The 26,988-nt window shown below is 47.1% G+C and overlaps 2 protein-coding genes across 3 annotated transcripts; one reads left to right on the forward strand and one right to left on the reverse strand.

Annotated features, from left to right (window-relative positions):
• Positions 1 to 1,043: 1,043 nt before the first annotated feature.
• ZBTB5 (zinc finger and BTB domain containing 5) lies at positions 1,044 to 11,711 on the forward strand. Of its 2 annotated transcripts, none has more exons than XM_077345552.1 (2): positions 1,044 to 1,332; positions 8,624 to 11,711. In XM_077345552.1, the coding sequence occupies exon 2, from the start codon at positions 8,628 to 8,630 to the stop codon at positions 10,653 to 10,655; it is 2,028 nt and encodes a 675-aa protein (XP_077201667.1). In that variant the 5' UTR covers positions 1,044 to 1,332; positions 8,624 to 8,627; the 3' UTR covers positions 10,656 to 11,711. The 2 variants fall into 2 exon arrangements, with proteins under 2 accessions (XP_077201667.1, XP_077201666.1); XM_077345551.1 differs by lacking the exon at positions 1,044 to 1,332 and adding an exon at positions 1,589 to 1,908.
• A 957-nt stretch (positions 11,712 to 12,668) lies between these two features.
• GRHPR (glyoxylate and hydroxypyruvate reductase) lies at positions 12,669 to 26,371 on the reverse strand. The gene is made up of 9 exons (XM_077345555.1): positions 26,207 to 26,371; positions 22,943 to 23,073; positions 19,809 to 19,881; positions 18,750 to 18,866; positions 17,617 to 17,705; positions 16,810 to 16,914; positions 15,276 to 15,411; positions 14,041 to 14,171; positions 12,669 to 12,908 (listed from the first exon to the last, which is right to left on the reverse strand). The coding sequence occupies exons 1-9, from the start codon at positions 26,293 to 26,295 to the stop codon at positions 12,787 to 12,789; spliced, it is 993 nt and encodes a 330-aa protein (XP_077201670.1). The 5' UTR covers positions 26,296 to 26,371; the 3' UTR covers positions 12,669 to 12,786.
• Positions 26,372 to 26,988: the final 617 nt, after the last annotated feature.

The raw sequence follows: 26,988 nt of genomic DNA on the forward strand, positions 1-26,988 counted from the left end.
GTTTAGTGGGGTGTGACTGTATTTAGGACAGTACTGTAGGCAACACGTACATGGATTGGAGAAATCAGTCGTTTTGCTGTGGGGGAGGACATGGGAATAGATACATTAATGATTAGCTGTCTTAGGTGTTGCTGGGCATGAAAACAATATGATAAACATGTCCATGTATTTTAAAACATCTGGGGGGTGTTAAATCACACATGGCATTTAAGGTAGTGACACAGCCAACCATAAAACAACTACTTTACCAATAAAATAAATATACAATAATGTAGGGGGCAGAGTCAGCAGTGCAGCACAATCGTCCTTCCCTTCCCCTCCAAAAAGCTCTTGAGGGAGAGGCTCCAAAAGTAGAAGAGGCTGAACATGAAGCAAGGTGAAATTTGTGAACTAGAGTTTGTCGGAATACACTGTAGAGATAAATGTTATTTGCACGTGCTTTGAAGCACTCTTCTAATTTACTATAGTATCCTTTTGGTGGCACATGCAGATATGCAGCTTTTTAAAAATTAAAGTACATCTATCCTCTATTTAAAACCCAAGTCATTTCGAAACAATATTTTAAAAACTGGAGAGGGTCGCTATTACAACACAGACTTCGAAACAGTTATACCCTCCTGAGCTTTCGTGCGCATCCACTCTTCTTCAGAGATATAGAGATATACGCACACAGCCTGAATAAAACGGTGCTGGGTCTTAAAGGTGCCATTGCACTCGAACTCTGTTCTGCTTGTCCAACGTTTCTTCGCACTGATTTTATCTAATAGACAAAATTAAATATTAGCTCGATCCCAGCCCTTAAAAAGCCGAACGCTCCACTTTGCATATTATCTTCATTTGGGGGTTTCCGAATGTTTAAGGCGACTCCAGTTCTCAGCCAGGCAAGCCTCTTCCACGGAGCCGGTCCCTCTGCGATCACGAGCGGCGCTCTGGGCTCCCCGAAGTCTTTCTCGTTGGTGTTCGGATGCCTGCCCAATCCGGGCACAGCTCTTTGCGTGATCCCACCCCCTTCTCCTTAAGCAGCCCATCCGCTTCGACCCGCTCCTAAGCCAGAGAGGGCGAGAGCGGAGACTTCGAGGGGACGCAGGGAGCGGAGCATTGGCAGCAGCGAGTTCGACGACGTCACTTCCGCCTGCCGGCTCCGAGCGCACTAGAGGGCCGCACGGCTTGGCGAAGATTAAGCCCGCCCCCTAAAGGAGCGGAAGAAAGGGCCAACGGACGCGACCGGAGCGGAGAACAACGGCTGCCCCTCCCTCCCGGTGGCACGGGCGAGCGGGACGGGAGGGGGGAAGGGGGAAAAGCCCAGGTCTTCCCCAGCCCCTCATAGTGCAGGTGAGGTACGCGCGCCGTAAACACGAGACCGAAGAGGGGGTGCGCGCGTTGGGCGGGCGCGCGCGCAGTGCGGCGATTGGATAACGATATTCGAGTGTCCGTTGGGAGCGCGCGGCTAAGGGGGCGTGGCAGGCGGTGCTGAGCGCGCTGCTTTGTGATTGGATGCGCGGCGCGAGATGGGGGCGGTGGGGGCTGAAGCGATACCGTTCAGATCCCCGGGCGACGCGTGTGGGGGGGGGGGTTGTTCTTCGTGGATACGGGAGCGCGCCCCCCGGTCTGCGCGGTGGGTAGGTTAAAAGGGTGAATGTGACCGCGCGCGCGCTCTCCTCGAGAAGACGTTCCAAGCGTGCGCGCGCGCCGGCCACTGGCAGAGGTGTCGCCCCGCTCTCTCTCTCTCTCTCTCGTGGGGCTGGACGAAGAGGAGGGGGTTGGGCTGCTCCTTGCAACTGCGCATGCCCCGTGGTGGTCTGAGGGGCGTTGTGACAAACGCCTGTCTGGATTGTGAACGAAGGGAGAGCGCGAGCGGGTGCTCCTGCCACGCCCACTTGGCTCCCGGCGAGGGCGGGGCATGGACTGGTGAGTGGGGGGGAGAGAGAGAGAGAGACCTCTTGAGGGGGCAAAGTTGAGCGATGGGGGGCTTCATGAGAAGGCTGAACACCCCAAGTTAGGAAGGAAAAGGAACGGGGGGGGGGAAGAGGGGGTGGTGTGGTGTTCTTCCCTTAGCACAACCATTCAACCTACTCTTCGTTTTGTATTTACATTAATTTATTTAGTTACTTAAAGTACCAAGGACAATTAAACCACTTCAGCCTCGCAGACACGTCATGGTGGATGTTCTTTGTCCCCATGCAGAGTGATTCTGAGGCTGCATCCCACCTGCGCCTAGCTAAGGATGTGGTTTCAATAACCTCCACATTGAACCAAGTTCTGGTCCTTCTGTTTTATTTTGAAAGCGGGTGTATGTTGGTTCTTTTTGACCAGCAGCAGTCCGTCTGCACATGCAGGATGCATGTGTGTTCCCTCGGACCTGTGCAGGGCTTTTGTGTATACGAAACAGATTTGGAAACCTTGTTCACGGTCGCATTTGCTAATTATCACAGTTAATCCCCAGTTGGACCATATGAGCCTGGCTGCTCTTTCCAGTCAGATTGCTTCCTTATCGTCTCAAGACAAGATGGTTCTGAAGTGGCCCTGTTGAAAACGGGGGAGCTAAATGGTGGACAGCTCACCAGACCATTCTGGCTTCTCTTTTCAGGACAATCTCTCATGTAGAACAGGGGTAGTCAAACTGCGGCCCTCCAGATGTCCATGGACTACAATTCCCAGGAGCCCCCTGCCAGCGAATGCTGGCAGGGGGCTCCTGGGAATTGTAGTCCATGGACATCTGGAGGGCCGCAGTTTGACTACCCCTGATGTAGAATGTCGGAAGGATCGTAATTTAAAGTAGAAGTGTCCAAAGGTGTCTGTTTTAGTGGTGCAATAAGTAAATGTTAAGATGTGTAAGGTCAGTACATTTCGGGCAGGCCACATAAAGGATTTTTGTCATTTGTCATGGTTGCTTCCCCATTAACCTGCAGCATCTTCCCTGTTTCTTTTCTTGAGCTGAAAAGTTCTAGCCCAAGTCTGCCTCCTAACTCTCCTCGAACAGACTGAAAAGTAGAAAAGAGTGTTCTTGAAAAAACAGCATCAATATTTCTCAGTAGTTAGTATCAAATTCATAAAGGAAAATTAGAAATATCTGAAGCTTGTCATTTACATAACAAAAGGGAGAATGGATATGTGTGTTCATAAAGGACCAACTTTGGATATTGCTGGGTGTTTTCCTCCTCTGCAGCTAATGAGAAATACTACTCTTTACTTCAGAGGGGAAATGAATCTAGCAGCACTGACTTGGGGTCTTTGTATCTTTTGCTTTCAAGGAGCAGTAGCTTACTGCTGTGTTAAATTTAGCTCTAAAGTCCTGTTCAGTTGGCCGTGAACAGTGTTACTCCTCTTTGCTTCATCCCCAAGCAACAGTAGTAGCCTCCCTACATTCTCTTTCATTGAGCAAGCAGGGATACGTGATGCTGCTGTTGAAAAGAACACTCAACTTCCCCCCCCCCTAATGAGAACAGAACTAGTTATGCTCCATTCCAGAACTACGCAGCCCATCTCTGTTTACCTGTTCATCATTGGAGGTAAAAATGGAATAGGCTATAAATGTTCCTTTAGAGCAGCAATTATTGGAATTAACATGGACATTCATACTCATATGCAGTTCTGTAAAAAATTAAGGCTGCAGCGCCATCAATTTGACACAAAACCCGAATTCAGTGTATTGTTCTTATATTCCATGTTAACCGCCCTGAGACCTCAGGGGAGGGCGGTATACAAATGTAAATAAATATATAAATAAAGCAGCAGTGCTAGGAATGACAATAGAAGTATGAGACTCTCAGATGCAGCCAATTCTGGGATTGTAGTATGTTCCTTAAAGCAAAAAGGTGACAGAAAGGTTACTACTTTTAAATCAGCTTGTACAAAGAGTTAAATTCTAGAGCCTACATGAGTAGCTTAGGATGTTGGGTGTGACTCCAGTATTAAGCTGTGCTGTGTTGGAAGGAGAGATACGAAGTTTAAACAAATATTAAATGTGTGATATGCAGTTTGCAAGAGCTTGATTGATCTCTAAAAACTTGCTGCCACCAATTACAGTATGTGATAATTGCAAATAGTGTCGGTGGCTTAAGTATAGCTAAGTCAAACACTACTAGAAAAACCTGTTCACAGTAACAATATTGTTTAGAATGCTAACTGAGCTCTAAAAACAGTGAGTTGCTTGATACGGGGGTTGCAAAGTATTACATTTTGAAAACAAGAGGTGTTTAAGTAGAACTACTGTTCTCCTGTTACTTTTTTCCCACTGTAAAGAAGAGGTGCCAAATTCCAAAGAGGCTGGAGAACCAGATTTCCTTACCAGAAACCACATCCACATTTTCCCTTCCAAACAGTGTCAGCTCCCTACCTCCCAAAAAGGTTAATTTCACCTCAGATAGACACTGGAATTGGAGAAAGAGAGAAAATGCTTTGTGCAGCTTTGGGAAACGGTCTGTTAAATGTTTATAGTATTTTATGATGAATTGATGAAGGTTTTATGTATGTGCTCCATTAAATAATTTTCAAATTATTATTTGCACCCTAATGCAAAAGCAGTCTATCAGTTTAAAGTTAAATAATAACTGGAAGGAGAACTAAATTATGTGAGAAATTCTTTTATAGTATGTATAAGGCGTGGGATTACTGATTATTTAACTGTGCAAAATCTATTGCAGTCTTCATTATTAGCATTAAGTATGCTATCTTGTACTCTATGGCTATTCAGAAAGTACTCTTCTGTGTCATCTTGCAAAAAACTGTTGTGGGCCAAGCATCTTAATAGTGTTTTTGGCAGATTTCCAGGTGTTAGTTGTTAGACAATATTAAGTCTGTCTAAAACGGGTGATGGTGGAAGTTATGGGGTTCAAATAACAAACTAGCAACTTTAGGTTGGCAAGCAAAAAGAACACAAATTGCATCAAATGGTGGCCTAATAATATTAGCTATAACCAGATATGTCATCTTATACCAGAAGATGACAGCATAATCATACCTCCCTCTGAATTAAAAAGTCTACTGTTGCTGGATAGGGTGCCATTTAATGCTACTATACAGTTGCCTTGAGTGTCAATCTATATTTGACTCTAGTGACAGGTCGCCATCCTATGCAAATAAAAAAAATGGGTGCGGGGAAGACTAGGTTATATGTTCCTGTCTAATCCCCAGGTCTGTAGAAAAACACATATATAGGGGGTTGAATCCCTCACACACACACACACAGTAAAGTAACTGACAGTTCCAAAATATACAGATATGCTGGGGTGGGGGAAAGAGGAAAAGTAGGGAGGAAAATGTTACTTAGGCAGAGAAGAGGGAATGAAGCAGAGCAGGGGGTAGGTTTACCTTGAGTCCTCCTTATGGGTACATGTCGACTTCAATTTTATTTTTCTCTTTTCCTTCCCCCCCCCCAACCCTTGGTATATGTTTACTTCCTCTCAGTTTAAATGGTATTTTAGAATTGGACAATCCCTGCCAATGTCCCCTGAAGAGTGTTCTGCTCTCTGAATACCAACCAGTCAGAGGTCCCTGGCCCCCACTTGGTGATGTGTACTTTCAGCCTTGACGGAGCTGGTTCAGTTCCATAGGGCCTGCAAAACAGCTCTTCTGACAAGCTTTTGGTTGGGGTTGGTGAATCTATAACAGTGGTCTTCAACCTTTTTATCACCGGGGACCGGTCAACGCTTGACGATTTTACTGAGGCCCGGGGGGGAGGGGCAGCCTTTTGCCGAGGGACGTCACTAACACCACCTGAGCCCCAGCTCCACTTGCTTTCCCGCCAGCGCCCCTGACTTCCCACTGCCTGCTGGAGGGCACTGCCAGCAGCAGCTGCGCAGTGCCATGCAGAGAGGGAGCCCCAGCCATGGTGGCCGCTGGAGGCAGAGTGGCAGGGCAGCCCCTGAGGCAGCAGCTGGGGAGGAGGGCGAGGAGGAGCCACGGCCCGGTACCAACTGATCCACAGACTGGTATCGGTCTCCGGACCGGGGGTTGGCGACCGCTGCTTAACATCTAATGGGCCCTCCTAGGAAAACACCCCAAACTGGAAAAACCCTATGGATATTGGGCAGTGTGCTAGAAGTTGGTTAAAAATTGATTTTGTTGTTAGATATAGATGCTGTTTTTAAGTGGTTTTTAAAATATTATTAATTGTATTATAATCCATTATTTATTTGGCTTTGATGTTGTACACTGCCCTGAGCTGGCTCGCTGGGAGTGTGGAATATAAACTGAATAAATATAAATAAGATGTGGCATCACCAACTGCTCACTTAAGAAAGCTTAGCTGCCCTTTTTATATAGGGATTGGCACATTCTTATACCGGAGATGGATATTTTTATCTGTTCTCTATAGCAGTGGTCCCCAACCTGCGGGCCGTGGCCCGGTGCCGGGCCGCGAAGGCCATGGCGCCGGGCCGCGGCTCCCTCTCCCCGCCCCCCCCCCGCAGTAAAAAACTTCCCAGGCCGCAAGCTTGTGGCCCGGGAAGCTTCTTACTGCGGGAGGGCGGGGAGAGGGAAGCAGGGCCGGGCCGCGCATCGCGCATGCGCGGCCCGTGCGGGCGCAGCCCGCGGGCATGGCCCAATGTGCGGGCGCGGCCAGCGCGGCCACGGCCCGATGCATGGGTGCGGCCAGTGCGGGCGCGGCCCGATGCATGGGCGCGGCCCGATGCGCGGGCAGGGCCCGCGGGCGCGGCCGGTCCGTGCGGGCGCGGGCCGATGCCCTGCCGGTCCCCAGCCTCGGAAAGGTTGGGGACCACTGCTCTATAGATATTATGTTAGAAAGGGTGTGTTCTAAGTTTTATTCAAGGTCTAAAATTTCATGTGCACACCTATGTATCCAGATACAATGAATTTCATGGTATCTGAAGAAGTGTGCTTGCATGCAAACTTGTACTTCGAATAAAGCTTTGATTGTCCTAAAAGTACCATTGGACTCAAACGTTGTTCTGCTACTTCAGACCAACACAGCTACCAAACTGAACCATTAAACTTGGAGGAATTTGAAATTATTTTGGGCAGTGGTATCATTATAGCTGAGGAAACATTCAAAAAATTTACATAAGCATGCCTGCCTTTTTCTTAAAACCAAAATTACACAGGGACATCATTACTCTAAATTATATCTTTAAGTGATCAAACTTCCTTGCTTGCTTTAAGGAATTTTTTAGATGCAGCTGAAATACTCTTGTCCTTCTGTTCTTAGATTTGGAAGGTTCTGTTTAGAAGCTCGAGAAACTGCAAATATCTTAAAATGGTTTCACATTGTTGCCTTATTCTCACGCTTGGCATTGAAAATTTCAGTGTTGAATGGGAACCTTTTATGAGTAATAGATATAATCTGGACAGAAGTTGGTGGTTGAAATCTTATCACATCAGTAGGTTTAATGCACATGTTTGAAAGCTGCCAACCACCACCACCACCCTGAACATAAGTAGCTTATCTCTTTGAGGTTGTACCCATGAGGCATGAATAGCATAAAACATATATAAACTTAGGGGTAAAGCCCGTTGTATCCCGGGATACTAGATACAACAGGCACTAGAGCCTGGGAGTGGGAAGTGGAAGGTGAGGGTAGACTTGCATGTGAGTGCATGGGAATTAAGGGGTGTTTTTTGTGGGGGGTTGTGGTTTTGTGCATGCAAATGAAGGTGTGGAGGGGTAGACGGGTGTGAAGAAAGTGTGGGGGGAAGGCTTGTTGGCGTTGGGTGATGACACCTTTGGCAACTGTGGCATAGTTGTTTTCTCCATAGCTCACAGGAGGTTCTCACGGTAACCGATGTTTCCTGTAATGATGAGCTCTGAATGTGGGAGCAGTATGCCCTGTTCTGGACCAGGTGTAACATGGATTCTGAGGTCTTGGAAGCATCTGACACGCAACATCGTGACATACAGTCAGCTGTGACTGAACACAGGCTCCTTGAGATGGAGGCCAACTTTGTCAAGGGTTTGGCTAAATTAGACTACCCTCTTCTCCGGGATAATCCTAGAATGTTCTCTTCAGAATTTAGAATAGGAACGTTTACTCACGAGCAGTTCCAAGCCTACCCCAAAGACCGACTTGTTCCTTGTTTGAACTTGTACAGACCTTGCTGAACTGCATGTTTCTACAGCAGGCCCTGTCATTAGCCAGAATTGCTCTAGGTCTCTCTGTATTGGGTGAAGTAACTTGCAAAAGTTTTTACAACTAAAGCAATGGATGATTTCTGTGGTTTCATTTTACATTTAGATAATGGATAGTACCTCAGGTATGCTGAAAATGTACTTTTGCTTGGAAGAGTTCATCAGAACAATAGTTTGCTTGTTCAGTTGTTCGCGTTTCTTTGCTTCTGGGGATCTGCTACAATTTCTCCCCCTCTGCTTTCTTGCTGTCAGTAACCCAAGTGTTTCATATAGAGGTATACATTTCAGCCCAGTCTCTTCTCATTCTGTATTGTGTTCTCATGACATCAGCTTGGCATTTATGTCACAATCTAAATGGAACTTCCAGTTGCAAGAGCAATTCCATTCTGCGTCTCATCTAGACCTTCAGCTGCTGCACTAATGTTCCTATGAACTAATCTTTTAGGATTAAGATTAGCTTCTTGTGGCCACGAACAGAAGTAGGGCACGCTCTTGTGTTTAACGTGTTATTTATTCATGTATTACTCTCTTTCTTTGTAGGATCATGGATTTTCCAGGGCATTTTGAGCAAATCTTCCAGCAGCTGAATTATCAACGGCTTCACGGCCAACTTTGTGACTGCGTCATCGTCGTTGGGAACAGGCACTTCAAGGCACATCGATCGGTCTTGGCAGCATGCAGCACGCACTTTCGAGCCCTTTTCACTGTAGCAGAAGGAGATCAGACCATGAACATGATCCAGTTGGATAGCGAGGTGGTGACGGCCGAGGCTTTTGCCGCTCTCATCGATATGATGTACACGTCTACTCTCATGCTTGGAGAGAGTAACGTTATGGATGTGTTGCTAGCGGCCTCTCACCTCCACTTGAACTCTGTGGTGAAAGCCTGCAAACACTACCTGACGACACGGACCCTGCCAATGTCGCCACCTAGTGACAGAGTTCAGGAGCAGAATGCACGCATGCAGAGGTCCTTCATGCTTCAGCAGCTTGGACTGAGCATCGTGAGTTCTGCCTTAAACTCCACCCAAAATACCGAGGATCAGACGAGTTCTATGAGTTCATCGATCCGAAGTAACATAGAGCAGCGGAGTACGTTTCCAATACGGCGTCTACACAAACGCAAACAGTCCTCTGAAGAAAGGGCCAGGCAGCGCATCAGGCCTTCCATGGACGACTCCCTGATGTCGGACGTCACGCCAGAGAGTGCCCAAGCCGTGGTTCACTCGCGAGAAGAATTTTTTTCTCCGGACTCCCTGAAAATTGTTGATAACTCTAAGCCAGATGGTGTAACTGACAACCAAGAAGACAATACGATCATGTTCGATCAGTCCTTCAGCGCTCAAGAAGATGCCCAAGTTCCCAGTCAGTCGGACAATGGCGGGGGAAATATTTCCCAGATGTCCATGGCATCACAGGCAACTCAAGTTGAAACCAGCTTTGACCAGGAGAGTGCTGCCCAGAAAAACAGCTTCCAGTGTGAGAACACGGAGGTTGGTCTCAGTGAAAAGGACCACATGAGAGTGGTGGTGAAGTCTGAGCCTTTGAGTTCCCCGGAGCCCCAAGATGAAGTGAGCGACGTGACGTCCCAAGCGGAGGGAAGCGAATCCGTAGAGGTGGAAGGAGGCGGCGTAAGTGCCGAAAAGATCGAACTGAGTCCCGAGAGTAGCGACCGTAGCTTCTCCGATCCCCAGTCGAGCACCGATAGGGTGGGAGACATACACATCATGGAAGTCACAAACAACCTGGAGCACAAGTCCACCTTTAGCATTTCAAATTTTCTGAACAAGAGCAGAGCCAGCAGTTTCGGGGCTAGCCAGAATGAGGACAACATTCCAAACACGACCAGTGACTGCAGAATGGATGGAGATGCCTCGTATTTAATTAGCCCAGAGTCTGGGCCCGCCAACAGCCATTCCTCTGTAGCCGTCTCTCACGTGGAGAATCCATTCAGCGAGAGCACAGACTCTCATTTTGTCAGGCCTATGCAGGACGTAATGGGTCTTCCTTGTGTGCAGACGTCCGGCTACCGGGCAGCAGAACAGTTTGGAATGGAATTCCCAAGATCTGGCTTGGGGCTGCATTCTTTATCAAGGGCCGTGATGGGCTCTTCCCGAGGCGGAGCGAGCGGCTTTCCCAGCTACCGTCGTATAGCTCCCAAAATGCCTGTCGTGACCTCTGTCCGGAGCTCTCAGTTACCGGACAATGCTCCCAATTCTCAGCTGCTAATGAACGGTGCCACTTCCTCTTTCGAGAACGGGCACCCTTCGCAACCTGGACCCCCCCAGCTGACCAGGGCATCTGCTGACGTTCTTTCAAAATGTAAGAAGGCCTTATCCGAGCATAACGTCTTGGTGGTGGAAGGGGCACGCAAGTATGCGTGCAAAATCTGCTGCAAGACGTTTCTGACCTTGACAGACTGCAAGAAGCACATCCGTGTGCACACAGGGGAGAAACCGTACGCTTGTTTGAAGTGTGGCAAAAGGTTTAGTCAGTCGAGCCATTTGTATAAACATTCCAAAACGACTTGCCTACGCTGGCAAAGCAGCAATCTACCCAGCACTTTGCTTTAACTCCTTCCCTTGAATCTCATTATGCCAATACAGATTTCACTAATGTATCGAACACGAAAAGCGAACACTTAAGTGTGATTGTGCCACACACACAAAAAAAAGGCTTAGCTCTTTTTCATACCTGTACCATACCTACCTCACAGGGGTGTTGTGAGGCCTAAATAACTTTTAAAGTACTGCTTTGAAATTCTCCAGCTCCATCACACAAGGATCCCATACACACTTAGCAGTAAGGCCCATTGAAACACATGGGGCTTACTTCCAAGTAAATGTAGACAGGAGCAAGCCGCACGAATATAGGGATATGATCCTCAGTACCGTTAGTTCTTTGATAGAAGAAAGGTTAAAAGGATAAAAAGTGTAGCTAGCACGTAACATAACTAGCACGTTTCAAGAATGAGAAACTGAAGTGCAAGCTTTTTAATTTTTTTAAAAAAATGTGAACGCATTTTTTTCTGTAAAATAAGCTCCTTCACGGAGTGAGAGAGCAACATTACTAAGAGTTCTTTATGATTGAAGACTGCTTATCTTGAAGACGAAAACCACCTTTGGCACCTCCAAGTGCTTTGAAGTGTGCTCTAGATTTAACATAGTTTTAGGGGTTCTGAATGTAATTTCAGTTGTTTTGCAGTAACTTACACTGTGTAATGAAGGTGCTTACCTTGAGTCCAATGCAAGTAACTTTTTAGACTGTCTGATATGTATGTGTGTGTATATACTTTGAATACAGCAAAATCTCCTAGATGTTTCATAGTTTTCTTTTTTGTAAGATCTTGTACTGAATAAGTGAAGTGTGTGTTACGCTTGGTAGTGTTTCTAACTGATTTGTATTTCATGTGTTAAAACTCCTCATTAAGTCTTAAAATGAAGTCTGCTGTAATTTCAAAAGTCCGATCTTGTACTTTTATTTTGTCCTTCTGTCCTTTTTCCAATGTTGCTATTCAGTCTCATCTGAATTTATTGTGCAGACTGTTTCTTAGAGATTACTTTTGTGGATTTAATGTGCATTTCCTTACTCCTATGCACTAAAGTATTAAAATAGAAACTTAACTCATGTGCCAGTTCAGACATGGATTTATATAAGCGCGCTTTCCTTTGGAAAGGAAAATAGCTCGTTCAGCCGATTCCTGTAGCGTTCAGGCAAATCAGTGGTTGAGTCCTTAGTCTGAATGTTGTTTTAAAACTGGAGTTTTAAAGATTTGTGGAGTTTTGGAGCGCCCTACTTCTTGGGCCTATCATGACCAAAATTTAAAAGATGCATCTTCTGTATTGTAAAGCAAGAATGGAATTCATGGGAAAGTCCACACCACAGTGTCATGGAAATCCAGCTGTTTGGAGTGAAGCTAACCCAATACCATCAGTTCAGCTTATAGGGTGGATGGTCTTCACAGCCATGAGCCAGAAAGTACAGTGGAAGCCATGGAGGTAATTGAAAATCAGGTTTCTTTGATAACGGTAAGTCAATGAGCAAGGAAAGTCAAAGAATGGTGCCAGTAATCAGTCTTTCTATAGTTAAGGCCTGAAGGGGTTAAGAGAGGCCCATTACAAATACTTTTCTGAACCAGAGTGGTGTAAAGAGGGGGAAGGTTGTGCGGAGCAAATCTTAGCCACACCTCCCTGCTTGTGCGCTCTGTGAGGATGGCTCCTGTGTAAAGGCACATGCAGGGTTGGTCTGCACGTTTGCTATATTCAGCCTGTGCTTTTAAGAGACTTGTTTCTAGTTTAAGCCTGAGTTCCTAAAAATGATTCACGTGCATATTTTTCTGGCCAGGATTTATTCAGGGGTAGTCAAACGGCGGCCCTCCAGATGTCCACGGACTACAATTCCCATGAGCCCCTCCCAGCAAATGCTGGCAGGGGCTCATGGGAATTGTAGTTCGTGGACATCTGGAGGGCCGCCGTTTGACTACCCCTGATCTAATTGCCCCTTTCATTATTTTGAATATTGCTCTTTAAAAACACAGTGGATTAGAAGTCGCGCCTTCAGATATGATGCAGAAACCAGAACTACTGTTGTCATTTAACGTGTTTTTAATGAAAAGCACTGGGGTCGAGGCAAAAGCAGTAAATGTTAAGGTGGAGGCTATGACTTGAATGTACGCTCTTGGCACTGCTGTTCAGGTGCTGCTTCTCACAGGTGGAGTTCATTGGGCATGCTTTCCCCTTTCAGCCCAGCCAGAAGATTGTTGGCAGCCAGCACTGACATGGCATTTCTGGTGGCATAGGTGGCACTTCCAATATGAGGCAAAATCACTGGTCAAGGAAACAGGAGGAGGGAAAGAGTCATCTTTAGGCAACAAGCCCATGTTACAAGTTAATAAAATGTCGTACTGGATATAAAAATTGAAAGATAACAAGCCTCTAGCTTTTAGTCAAGGTATGCTTAAAAGGTAGGGGGAGAGTGACTATGGATATTCAGATGCCTGAAGAAAATACACTTTCTTTAGCAAAAGCTTAAGAAAGCACCACAATGGAGAGGGGAAATACTGCAATCATTGACTGCATCCTGGGTAGAATAGCAGGCCAGATTTGAATAAAGCAGTATACAGTGGCGTTCTAGTACATGACTTTTGTTTTGGATTTTATGCTTTGGACCACAGTACTGTTTGCAACCCACATTTTGGAAGTGTCTGACTCTTAACACCACAGCAGGGAGTCTTTAGCTGAAAAAAAAAATGCCCCGAGGAGGTGTCTTAATGCCATGATGATTGTGTCTTCCCTCTGCTGATTGAGACTGGGGTCTTCCAATTTGGTGTTAGATGTTTAATTAGCTACTGGTTCTTCTGTTTTCAACTAGAGGCTGTGCCGACTGCCCCAGGTTTAAAGAAACAACTGAGTTTTAACTCCAGTAATTGCTATTTTATCTACTGACTTTCCACCAAGATGCATGCAGGAAGCCTTAAAAACAGGACACATAGCCTAGAGAACCTGAAAACTTGCATTCTCTTTTGACTTCATTTAGTCTTGTATTTCCTCTCTTGCTGGCTCACACGTGCACATAATTTTGCTGAAAAAGCCCTCTGCCTCCAGCAGTTCTGTTTTCTTGGCTTGAGACTAAGCACTGTGGAAATGCAGAGGACCTACTCCAGGGCTTCTTTCCTAGAAGAGCACAATGAGCCTTTCTCCTTGTGCTCCCCCCTCCCCTGCTGCCCAGTACAGTACACCACACCAGAACAGCCTGGCAGCCACGGCTGGGTACGCACAGATCTCCAGGCCAGACTGGCCAGGGATTTCGGGGGGGGGGGGCATCATCAGGGCATCAAATTTGGATCACTGTAGGTGGGCAGACACGTGTGTTTCCTGCAGGGGGGGTTGGATTAGATGACCCTGGAGATGCTTTCCAAGTCCCCGATTCTATGTTCTCGGCACAATTAAGACATCTTACCGCAGTTCTTCAGAGAAAGAAGCGGATGGGTAGGAGGCAGCGGCTCTGGAGTCGTGACATCTAGACCAGCGGCTGCCAAGCGGCCCTTGACCAAAGCTTCGTAAAGGTCGTCCTGATTCACCACAGCACCTCTGGTGGGACACAGCGAGAATCGTTGGCTGGCTCTGCCTGTGGCAGGCAGGCGTCTCCCTCCAGAATTCCAGAGAGGGTCTCTCTGTGACTCAGTTGCGGCAATCACATGTATGTGAGTCTAGGCTCCCCAAAGTTTATTAAAACTGCTTAAAGGAGCCGCAGAGAGAGACTCTCGTGTCTCTCAGCAGTATTTTGACAACAAACAAGATGCAGGAGAGGAACTGCTGAATTTATTGATTACTATCACTATTCATGCTATTACTAATTGCCACCCCCTCCCCCCCATTCTGACGTGAGCAGTTGTAAGCTGCCTCAAGAAGGCAGCTAATAAATGTTTTGGGCTTTTTTTTTAATCCCACAATACAGCACTAAAAACCTTGGATTATCTTAACTGTGGCACAGGTGACGGACAAACATTCCTGAAATGCTCTTAAAGATTAACACCCCTCTTACCCAGAATTATGCCCTTCTGAGGCCCTTGAAATCAATAACCTCAGAAAGGGGTAACTGCTTAAGACTGTGTTGTTAAATGGTCTACCTTGTTGCTATAAGTTTGCCCAGCTTTTAAAAAAAAAAGCTGACAGGGATGCCTCTCGTGATATCACAGGTGAGACTTCTTACAGATTTCTGCAACTCAGCATGGATCACTCCATACTGTAATAATAGTTGAACCCCAAAATTCTACTGGTTGACTTCTGGGAAGATACCTTTCTAGATAGGAATGTGCATTAAGAACAATGCCAGCTAATTAACTGCAATATGGAAGGGCATAATTTAGTCAATTAGGGCCTCCTTCTACAGAAGGAACTTTACTTCTGGATTGGGATGAATACCTCACAGCATAAGCACAAAGGGAACTCCATGGATTACTACAGACAACTGCATATTTTATTTGATGTGACTCTACAGCGAGCCCTTGAAAACTGTGAGACTTTACGCAGCTGATCATACTAAACTATGAGAGTAACTAGTCTCTGGGGTAATTTAAACTCAATTACCTTAAGACATGCAGTAGGGAAGGCTTTTTTTGAGGAAACTATTATGGAAAGGGGCCCTGAACTTCGGAAGTGTTCTGAATTTAACTGGGCCGCCTTTCTTCATACCTGCTTATGTTGATGAACAAAGCCGTTTTCTTCATCTTGCAAAAGAAATCCCGATTGCACATGCCCTGGGTGTCGGGCGTCAGAGAACAAGTTACGATGACGAAGTCGGACTGTTCAGCCAGCGTGGAAAGAGGTACTTAAAAAAAAAAACCAGAATATTCACCAGGAACTGCCTGGATGGTTTCCTTGCTCTTAATAGCACTCAGTCACTCTGTTTTCCAACAGCTGTATGGTGCTTCTGTAAAACTAGTCATAATTTAGTCCTGTAGTTTGCCCAAACGTCCCCCATCTCCAGAAGTGCTGTAAGAGTATCTCAACACTATTCCAGGGGTAGTCAACCTTTGGTCCTCCAGATGTTCATGGACTACAATTCCCATGAGCCCCTGCCAGCTGGCAGGGGCTCATGGGAATTGTAGTCCATGGACATCTGGAGGACTACAGGTTGACTACCCCTACTCTATTCTCATTCGCTCTTTTGATGGGAAGTCCATGTGGACTTTTCTGTTTACCTGTAATAAGTTTTGTTTATAAAAGGATGCTGTGTTCATTTGGTGGGTTAAGTGAGACTTGCCAGCTCATGTATCCACCTTAAGCATTCCATAAACATTTTGACATGGCATTTTTTGGTCTGTGACATTCTAAATGTTTGCATTCTGCTCATGAGAACAAGGTATTTTTATTCACCTGGGCACTCTATTCTGAGTCCAAAAGAGTGGAGACTCTATAGCCCTCTCTGTGTCTATGGTTTTCCTTCAAAGTACTGGTTTCTACAGTTTCCTTTAGATAGTTGGTAAGGACCTCTGGAACTCAGGGGAGCATATTGTAACGGAAATGGGGTTTTTTAAAATTATACAACACAGTGCATTTGGGGCAAATACATATGCCACACATTTCTTCATCCAATCTGCAGCATAGTAAATATATCATTTAGACCAGGCCATAGTTTCATCTGGACTAGTAAAGGCTTGGGTCACAATTCTGGTAATGTTTTATAGTAACTGACACAGTAACCCTAACCTGTTTACTTCCCTGGTTTTACAAAGGTTTAACTCATTTTAGGACTGTGAGACCAAGAATTAAAGAACATTAAAGGTGTCATTTTGAATTGATAAAAAGGTTCACGTGTTGAGGCCTATGGTTGAGGCCGGCACCTCCTTGTAAGATCGGGCCCCCCCTTCCCCTCTCAAGGTTATATGCAGTGCTCCCTCGTGTCCTCTCTGGGAATGCCGCCGCTATCGGGTTGGTTAGGTTGAATTGTGTATTTGTAGGACGTTTTTATGGATTAGGGGTTTTATATGTTGTTACCCGCCACGAGCCTTAGGGGAGTGGCAGGCTATAAATCGAAGTAATAATAATAATACAAATCTTTTAATGAGACTTCCCCTAGATTTTCTACAAATGTGATTCTTAATATAATTATCCCAATTTAAAATGTCTTACTTCTCATTACCACCAATCTAAACTTCAGGTTTTCTACTTGGCTCATTAGAAATGTGATGGAAGTTCAATGTAGCCTCAGTGATAAGATTCCTACCAAACTCTGCTCCAAATTCTGCTGCTGCTTCAGGTTTGGGGTGACGTCCGCAGTACAAAAACCTCTTCACTCCGAAAGGCTTTAGTCGACGTGATACAGCCCGCCCTAGAAACAAGAAGCACATGGGCAGCAGGATGTTCCTTGTTATTCAAAGGTGCCTTTGCTGCTGAAAATACTGAAGTGGTACTTCCAAAGACTGCACAAGGATTTCACCAAGAGACTGGCACACAAAACTCATTCCAACTGGCTTACTTGTTCAAAGCAGAAATGAACACCTAATTCTTCATGTATTTGATCAAGTGGTTGCTGCGGGGAGAAGTCTTTGTGCAGCATTTACAGAATTAGGTCAGAGGGTAGATGCAGAGAGTGACGTTACACCACATCTGAACTACTTATCTGAACTACTTGAGGTCAGTTTTTTCCCCGTTTAGAACACAGACAGCTAGTTTGCTAAAGGTCTTGAAAACTCACACGGATTGATGACACGATACATTTGGTGCGGTGAAAGGAGTGAATGTTATAGAAATGGTCATTTGAATCCTGTTCAGAGTGAGACAATTACCACTGCATGTCTATCACCCCCTAAAAAGTTACTTGGGTATAACACCATGGCATGCTGGTCTGTGGCTTGGCGCTGGGACACAATAGAGCAGGTGGAAGTGAAGAGAAACTGATTCATATCCCACCTAAGTACAAGGTTGGGCCAATTTTTCTCAAATCGCATTACCCCTCCTAGCAGCCATGAGGATAAAATGCTGTTCTGAACTCTGTGCGGGGAAGTGAAATTAAGACATGAACAACGATTACCTATTCTTCCAAGGCCAATAATCCCAACCGTGCTGTTAGAAAGCCCATAGCCGCACATCCAGAGAGGCTTCCATGTCGTCCAGCCACCCCTGCAAAAGAGAAATAAAAAGAGGAAGGGATGCTAGAAGAGTGCTCACAGGCATCACCAGTGCAGTGGTAAAACAATTAGAGTGCCTATCCCAGACAGCCTCTTCACTAAGTTTTGCAATAAAGAGTGGTAACCCTCAAATGCTGACTTAAAACGTGTCACACGGGCCACACCCACAGCAATTTCGAAGCCAATCCGGTTCCTATCTCTTCCCCTTACTCCTTGTTCCCATATTCAGCCACAACTTAAACACCAAACAGCCACTAGAACTAAGATCTCCTGTATGCAAGAAGCAAAGCTATCCTAGCTAGATAGGCCCTGTACCCAGAGAAGCCCCAGGAACGTTTGTGCTCGTCTGTTATGATGTAATCAAAGCACAGAATCAACAGTCCACTCAGATGGAATGAACAGTGTCTAGAACCAGAGGGTCCCATGCAGCATCTTTTAAATAGAAGGCACTTCATGTCCCGTATCATCCGCTCAGTGCAGATATTTTTTGGGGGGTGGGAGAGCAAACTAGAGCTGCCTAATGCCACCTTTGAAGTCCATGGCAACAACAATTTTTGAGCCAGGGATTCCTCATTCCAGTCTCACCAGTGTTGTTCATACAAAACCTCCAGTCATGGAATCTGGGCTATACTGTTGCAGACTACAGGTGGGAGTTAAGGGGTTAAATACTCCTCCACGAAAAGAACTTCCTGCACAAAAGAAACTAGATATCACAGAGGCCAATCTGAGTCTTGCATTCTCCTTGACGTCTTGTTCTCTACGAACAGGGTTTTTTGTTTTCTTTGCTTAGAGGAATTGTGGGAGGGCTCGTCCTTGTATACTCCTTGTATACTCAAGGGATAGCTGTAGAATCTTCCTCTGCTGCACGGATGAACCAAGCCCTTGCCGCTAGGTTGCCATCATCTCCAGCTCTTCCCAATTAGACTGAAGCCTGAATGAGATAGGTGTGACACGCTCACAAACACCCCTCCAAAATATTCCAGTCAGTGGAGCCTGACCAGCTGGGCACTCCCAGAATCAGAGCCCAAACACTCACGTCTTGACTTCCTCCACTGATTCAGGCAGCCGGCGAGCTGTTGCTAGGAGCAAGGCGACCGTGAGCTCAGCAGTGGTATCCGTCAGGATGTCTGGCGTGTACCCGACGCGGATTCCGCTAGAATTTAAAAGAGGCCGTCCAATTCTTTGATCCACAAGAGGCTAGTCTAAGGGTTTTTGTGCTGCTCGAGCCTGCTTAAGACAGTATATTAGTTTCTGAAAGCCATTTCTTTCATGTGTAAGGCACCCGGGGCAAGACACCTCAGCTGTGAAGTACGGAGACCCAGCATGCAAGACTCTTTCTGCTCAAAAAGGGCAGGAAGGATCATGTTAGTAAAACCTTCATGGGCAAAAAACGGAGACTCAGGGTTTGCCAAAAACAAAAAGTTTTTTATCAGGTTTGAGTATACAGAACCTGAAAAGTATCAGTATTTCCTGGTATCCCCTAATTCCAATACTGGTATGGTATTCAGTTTCAGTAAATATATATATTACTTCAGCTCCATTATACCCCATGGGGACCATTATAGTCATACCAGTCAAAGGGTATAAAGGAGAATCAATGCAGGGGTATCTGGGGGTTGGAGGGGGGGGCATATTTTGCAAGCAGACGCACCAAATTCTCAGCAAAACTGTTGATGCCTCCCCTCAACCCCCTCCCCACCACTAAGTTTCAAAAAGATTGGACCAGGAGGTCCAATTCTATGGGCCCCCAAAGGTGGTGATCCCTCCTCCATTGCTTTGCATGGAAGGTGAAAAAAGACATTTAAAGGAAACAAAGTCCATTTAAATGTCTTTCACAAGCTGCAAGTAAACTCCATGGAGGCTTTTTGAATTAAAAATAAGTCTCCAAGTCTTCTGAAAGCCAGGAAGGCTCCTTTCAGCAGAGAATTTCAAAGCCAAAGAACCACTGCTGAAAAGGTTCCAGTTCTTAGAAGGCCTCCAGGAACAAAAAGCATGCCCCCCCCCACACTGCCCGATGACCACCGCAGATGAGAGCCAGCACAGTAGAGCAATTGGTCTGGGAGACCCACCAGACTAAAATCTCCCCAAGACTTACCGCTTTTTAATTTCATCAATTGCAAGATGGTCATATCCCACAGACAATGTACTAATTACTTTAAGGTTTGGCCCTGTAAAATATAAAGGTCACATGCTCAAAAATATGCTCTGCCATGAGAAAGTAGAATGAACTAATGAGCAACTCAAATACCAAAGCTAACAAAGCTGCAAAACATTGCACTGTTTTAGTCAAATTTCTATCAGTTAGAACAACAAGCGCACAGTTTAGTTATGTTTCCTGATATGATGCTAACAAAGAGGGGAAAACCTACGCCCAATGGTCTGTTATCCAGCCCCTGATTAACCAGAACCTCATTTAACCGGCCTGTTTGCCCCTTTCTGCTCTCAAGGAAGAGTGGGAGCTAGCTCAAAGTCCAGCCACGAGCACTGCCAGCTTGCACTACTGGCAAGAGAGGGGTGCCCACTGCTGAGATCCACCCACTCCCCCCTTTCTCCCTCTCCCCATGCTACTAATCGGCTGTGCAGCAAAATAGAGGCAACACACTCAATCCAGCTTTGTACCTCCGCACCCATGGCTGGGAGCCCACCAAGATCCACTGCCTGTTTTGCCTCTTCCTGGTCTCAGACCTTGGAGGCGCAAGTAATGGGTCTCTGCCTAGCTACCATAAAAGCATGATTATCCAGCACCTTGGGATCCCCGATGATGCCACTTAAGAAAGCTTCGACTGGACTACAAATGTTAAACCCAAGAATGGAAACTGAAGCTTTTAGTTAATTAAACAAGACGGCAAGCTTCACGGAGCTGATTAATCACCCACGGTTGAATCCCACAGTCCAGGAAAATTAAAATTAAAGATTAAAATTCACACATGGTTGAATCCTGCAGTTTTTCTCCAGACACAAAGAGATGGAGGAAAGACAGTCTTATTTCCTCTTACACTGCAGTTCCTGTTCCAAGTGGCTATCAGCCATAATTCCTGGCATAATCTTTCCATGGGTCACAATGGGCCACTCCTCATTCTTGCACCAGCAAAAAACCGGCAGGATCCAACCCCTAAACAAGGTGACAAGGTTAATCCCTGAACAGACAGTTCCCTCTTTCTTGCTTCAAACATAATGAAAACATGGGACAGGCTGTTTCTTCAGCAGTACATCAAAAGTTGGTACTCTAGAGCAGGATAGTCAACCTGTGGTCCTCCAGATGTTCATGGACTACAATTCCCATGAGCCCCTTCCAGCAAACTCACACCAGGGGCTGATGGGAATTGTAGTCCATGAACATCTGGAGGACCACAGGTTGACTACCCCTGCTCTAGAGCAATCTTCCCCAACCCCCGGGCCCCGGACCGGTACCGGGCCATGGAGCCCTCGGTACTGGGACACCGTGGCGGGGGGGAGGCGCAGGCACCGGTGCACCAGCGGTCCACCTCCCCCTCCCACGGTGCAGCGCTTGCTTCGCCAGGGCCCAAGAGCAATCGGCTGCTTTGGCAAGCGCAAGCCTCCCCCCCCCCCCCCCCGGTCCCCGGCCCGAAAAAGGTTGGGGACGACTGCTCTAAAGGGAAGGGCCAATGGGAAAGCCAAAGTTGCATACCGAAGTTCCCAGGTTCAGTCCCCACCATCTCCAGTTAGGTAGCAGGGTAATTTGAAAGACCCTCTGATGCCCTGGAGCTGCTTTCAGATGCAGTATGAAATATTGACTTTGACAGACCAATGGTCTCATTCAGTAGCCCTGTTCACAAATTCCACTGAACGCATGTACAATCCATGTACAGTGTGGCTTGGCATGTATGGCTGAAAACCCACACTTATCCGGATACCGGTTGCCCAGTTTTCTTTGCAAAGTGAATGCAAGTTGGGTTTTTCTTACAAACTCGCGTGCATTCAGGCTATAACGTTTCCAATATGTAAATCAACCACTTTGAAGTCAAACTGTTAAATGATTAACTAGATTAATAGTCCTGCCCGCTGTGGCTGAACTTTGCACAGATGTGTTTTCAAGCATTTTCCTGTGATGCCAAAAACGTTACAGCCGGACAGTTTTGCTACGAATCTCTGCTGTGCAATTGTCCTTTTATGTACACCAGCTTTCCCAGTTGCTGTGATCTTTTGGGAATTAACCTGAGACAAGAACTTGCCCTGAACTGGGCTTACCACAGGTTAGTTCTGACTGCAACAGCCTTAGGCCAAACACTCTTTCTGCTACAATCACAGCCCACTAGCAATGTCAGATGTCCCATTCACTAGGGGATCTATGAATGTACAGCCTAGCATCCAACCTTCATGAGCTTTATCTCTCACAACTGGGGAGGGGATGGGTAAATATCACACCGATCAAGTGTACACAGGCCAGACTCTGTGCTGAGTGCTATGAAAATCAGATCAGCAGAGGGACAAACAGTGTCATGAAGTTGACCCTCCTCCCCGGAGACTTCCTCCAGTGTAGATAGGCAGATGGCAGATGTACCTTTGCTATGTGGAGTGGCAGGATAGGGTAGGACAGAAGACACTTGCACAGAGCTGGTGTTTCTAAGTTGGATGTTATTCGGCTGCATCATCGGCATTGGGGTAAATGGAAGGGGATGCCTGGAGGTGAGGGCACACCAACACACTGCTGTGTAACAGCTCCAGAAGGCATCACAGGAGCAGTCCCTGCCATGCATGAATTGCCAGGCCCGCCAGAATCTGAGTGTTCTTGCTGTGCTCCTACAGCACCTCACACCCTGCAAGAGACGTCTAAATCCCCACGTTCATTGACACCTCCCTGTCAGTATTTAATATTTCTTTGTAGGATGGATGAGGAAGGCACAGGTAAAGGCTGACATGAATATGAAAACCTAAAGTCAGGGGTGCAATATTTTCCCAGAGACAGGGAATGTTTGACCAGATTATCCTGGAGATATATAAACTCAAGGAAGGAAGGAGATAAGAAGCATGCGGCTGGATACTGTAACTAATCCAGCCTGCAGCTTTGACATGAACTAGGAACCAATATCAACCTAATTTTAGTGCAGCAGCTTGTTGTATGGGGAAATTCACAATGGGGAACCATGAGAATGTGAGCGAATTTACCTTAAAGCTGCAAGCAGACATTGGGCACATTAAACATATAAGATGGTCACACAATTCTACACCCTCTTGAGTCGCAGGCCTCAGTTGTCCACGTAAACTCACCTGCCACATCCAGAACCTCTTTATCTATCCGGTCAGACAAAAGACACAGGAGTCCATCCTTCCCAGCAACCCCTGCTAACAACTCTGAGTGTGGGATAGGCTCATCTGAATCCCACTGCTGGATCCTGCAGCTTTAAAGGAAACAAGAAAGATTCAGTCATTCAAAGCAGACCAGAGGAGAGTGCTGGATCCCAAGGGCTGCAACCTTGGATCTTTTTCAATGCATAAATGAATCAGAAGTTTAACGTGATTAATCTGCTGGAGTCAGTTTTAATCACTGAAGGCCAAAGGCCACAACAGTTTGCTTTGAGACTATTTTGTTACTGGTGTGTTACTGCAATAGCACATGGCATTATTAATGCTAACTCAGCCCTTTAACAAGTAATAGCATACTATCTGATAAACTCTTCCTTCCATGTTTCAGGAAGGTTCAGCTAAAAAAGGATTAAGAATATAATTCAGTGGAGGAAAACATAGTTGCATTTACCTGTAACTGATGTTTGTCAGGGGGGCTTCTGAAGCACAAAGATGAAAACACAGTTGCATTTACCTGCAATTGATGTTCATTTAGTGGATTTCTGGGCAGGCACCAATGTGTGCCAGGCCAGAAGTCACAAAGACATGTGTTCCAGGTTTAAATCCTTGCCATTGTAAAGTGGGTCTGCAAGAAGCAGAGTTAGCAAAGACCCTTCCATGAGACCTTGCAGAAAAATCTGCCAATCTCAGTAGGCAATACTGAGAGACATGGACCAATGGTTTGATTTGGTCTACAGTACACTTAAGGAGACCCTTTTAACTGGATATGTCATGGAGTAAACACAGAACCTTTGTACATGGGAAGCTTTGTATATTGGAAGAGCTTAGGTCTCCTCCAATCGCCACCGTGCTCTTGCAGATTTTTAAATTTGCAAAGCCCCCCCCCCCTCCCGCTACTCATCAAGGCTAAACCCCTAGGGAATATCTTAGCAGAACCCAGTTTATACACTGTTCTTTGACAATGTTCTTGGACTTTCAAGCTCTCCCTCACATGATTAAACTGAGCTTTGTTTGTATCACAGACACAGAACCTCCTCACAATGGACAGCTGATCAGCTGTGTGAGGCCTTGAGCTGTCCTGTGGAAGCAACCAGCACACTAGCAGCACCTCTGGAACCACTTGGCGAGGGCCCAGCCTCCTCCCATGCCTGGGTCGGCTAAGGTTACCCATTTGCAATTTGGATCCAGAGGGCAGAGTCAAGAGAAGGAGACGACGGGAAACCTTCTGCCTGTTATTGTCGCTGCCAACGAAGTCGGACAGCATCAAATGGGCCACTCGGTTTGTTCCTGAACCAGTTAGCCCTCCCAGTCCCCCTCAGGCACAACCTCCAATAGCCTTCCAAGGGGCCTCCATGCAGAGGCCAAGAGGTCAGAAACCAGGAAATGAGAATAGCAGTTTTCAATGCAACAGAATGGTACTGATGGTAAAGGGAAAATGCAGTGAACTAAATGAAAGAGGCTTTCTCTTAATAAATCAAACTACTACAGAATGAGCAGCAATCCCTCTGTTTGGGCTAGGCCACACTGAGCATGGCAGAGGAGATTAATAGTCCTCCTCTTGACTTCTGATGAGTGCCTCAGGTGCTCATAACCACAACTACTCCAACCTGGCTCTCTTGCTGATAGCCTGTGTTAAACTTTTTAAAGAGAGCCAGTTTGGTGTAGTGGTTAGGAGTGCGGACTTCTAATCTTGCATGCCGGGTTCGATTCTGCACTCCCCCACATGCAGCCAGCTGGGTGACCTTGGGCTCACCATGGCACTGATAAAACTGTTCTGACCGGGCAGTGATATCAGGGCTCTCTCAGCCTCACCTCCCTCACAGGGTGTCTGTTGTGGGGAGAGGAAAGGGAAGGCGAATGTAAGCCGCTTTGAGACTCCTTCGGGTAGGGAAAAGGGGCATATAAGAACCAACTCTTCTTAAGAGACCCTCCTTCCACTTTTAACAAACTGTCTGACATCTGCAGGTATCACCAGGCTCAAACATTTGAGTTTGGGACATTTTGGCACCCTGACATTTCCTTCTAAACATGAATTCCACAGGGTTCTCCTCACTACATCCTCGCTTCCTAACCCCCACAGATGTGCCCAATGTTAGTTCCGCTCCTTGCTGCTCACATGGATCAGGACTGGGCCCTTTCCTTCCTCCCACCGAGCAAGACAGAAACCACTGAGCCCATTTCCTCAAATGCCCCCTGCAGAAGAGCCCTCTAGTCTGGGAAACAAAGGCCAAGTCTTAAAAGGCTAATAGATTCCGATTCAAGCCCCTGTGGAGAGCCAGTGTGGTGGTGAACAGCAGCAGCCTCTAATCTGGAGAGCTGGGTTTGATTCCCCACTCCTCCACAAGAAGACTGCTGGGTTGACCTTGGGCTAGTCACCATCCTGTTAGAAGCTGTTCTCACAGAGCAGTTCTGTCAGAGCTCTCTCGGCACCTCCTCCCTCACAGGACGTCAGTTCTGTGGAGAGACAGGGGAAGTAATTGTAAGCTGCTTTGAGACTCCTTCGGGCAGTGAACAGCGGGGTAGAAAAACCCACTCTTCTCTGTGCCCACACACTGAGCAATCCCCGAATAATGCATTGAACAATCCCAGGAAGACAGACATCCTGTGTTGTGCAGAGGGATATCTGGGGTAGTCAACCTGTGGTCCTCCAGATGTTCATGGACTACAAGTCCCATGAGCCCCTGCCAGCAAACGCTGGCAGGGGCTCATGGGACTTGTAGTCCATGAACATCTGGAGGACCACAGGTTGACTACCCCTGGACTAGATGACCAACTCTATTATTCTAGGGCCAAGAGTATGGCTGTCCAGTGGGCTCAGCCCAACCGTGTCCCAGGAAAGGAAACAGAAGCGCAGGGCCCCGCTGGACACAACCGAGGCGCAACCTTCTCAAGGACGCGGACCCAGCTGGGCAGCCGAGGTCGTCGGTCTGCAGCGGCAGCTAAGAGCCAGAGCAAACGAACAGGACTGGCGGCGGGGGGGGGGGGCGCTTTCGGGAGACCCTGAAGGGAGCGGCCCTCAGGAAAGCTCCTCCTCCCTTCCCCACATTTGGTTCGTCTGCACGGCGCTCCTGGGCGCCGGCTCTCTTCTTCCTGGCCAGGACACGTGCGGCATATGGCCGGGAGGGAGGGGGGGGAGCCCCAGAAGGAAAGGCTTTGCAGAAAGCCGCTTGCAGAATTGCCCAATGCGCGCCCCCCGCCTTGCCGCGCGGGCCCTCGCGGCGCACTCACCTCCCAGCCCGGGCCAGGGCCGCCTGCCCCTCCGGGGGGATCCGCCGCGTCACAAACACCTCCATGGCTCTCCGCGCCGCCGCTCGCATCTGAGGCCGCCGCCGCCGCCACCCTCCCGCGAAAGGCCCTCCGCCCCGCGGCCGCCCCCTCGCGCTTGCTCGCCAGCGCCCCCCAGCGCCCGCTGCCCTGCCCGCGCCGCGACCCGCCTGGGGGCGGAGGAGGCCGGTGAACTGCTGGAGAAAGTTTGTTTGCGCTTCGTTGGTAAACTCGTTGCGACAAGTTCCGGGAAAGTGTGGAGGTTTCACAAGCAGGGCCAAGAGGTGACTAGCCTGCGTGCAGCGGCCTCCCTGGCGGAACAGCGGCCCCGTCCACAGGAACTATTGCTATTACTATACGATTACTTTTATTATTAGTGGCAACGTCATCATCATAATTATTATCATTATTGTTGTTTACATTTATATACCGCTCTCCCCGGCAACGGGCTCAGGATGCTTCACAAGATTATCGATTGAAACGTATAATTTTACAATGTCCACGTTCCAACGGGAAAATTGTATCCCAGCATCAGCTTCCCTGGATCAGTTCCTGGTTCTTCGAAGGCAACCTGCGCTCGGATTTCATCCTTCCCACGATGCCGCTCCCAGGGAGGGCCTGGGGATCTCCCAGAATTACAAGTGCTCTCCAGGCTACAAAGAGAAGCTCCCTCGATCGTCCCACGCGTCCCTTTGAAGTGGAGACGCAAGATAGATTGTCTCCTAATGCGGTGCTTTGAGAGATAA

Source organism: Paroedura picta, chromosome 7, assembly GCF_049243985.1.
Source record: "Paroedura picta isolate Pp20150507F chromosome 7, Ppicta_v3.0, whole genome shotgun sequence".
Classification (NCBI taxonomy): Eukaryota; Metazoa; Chordata; class Lepidosauria; order Squamata; family Gekkonidae; genus Paroedura; species Paroedura picta.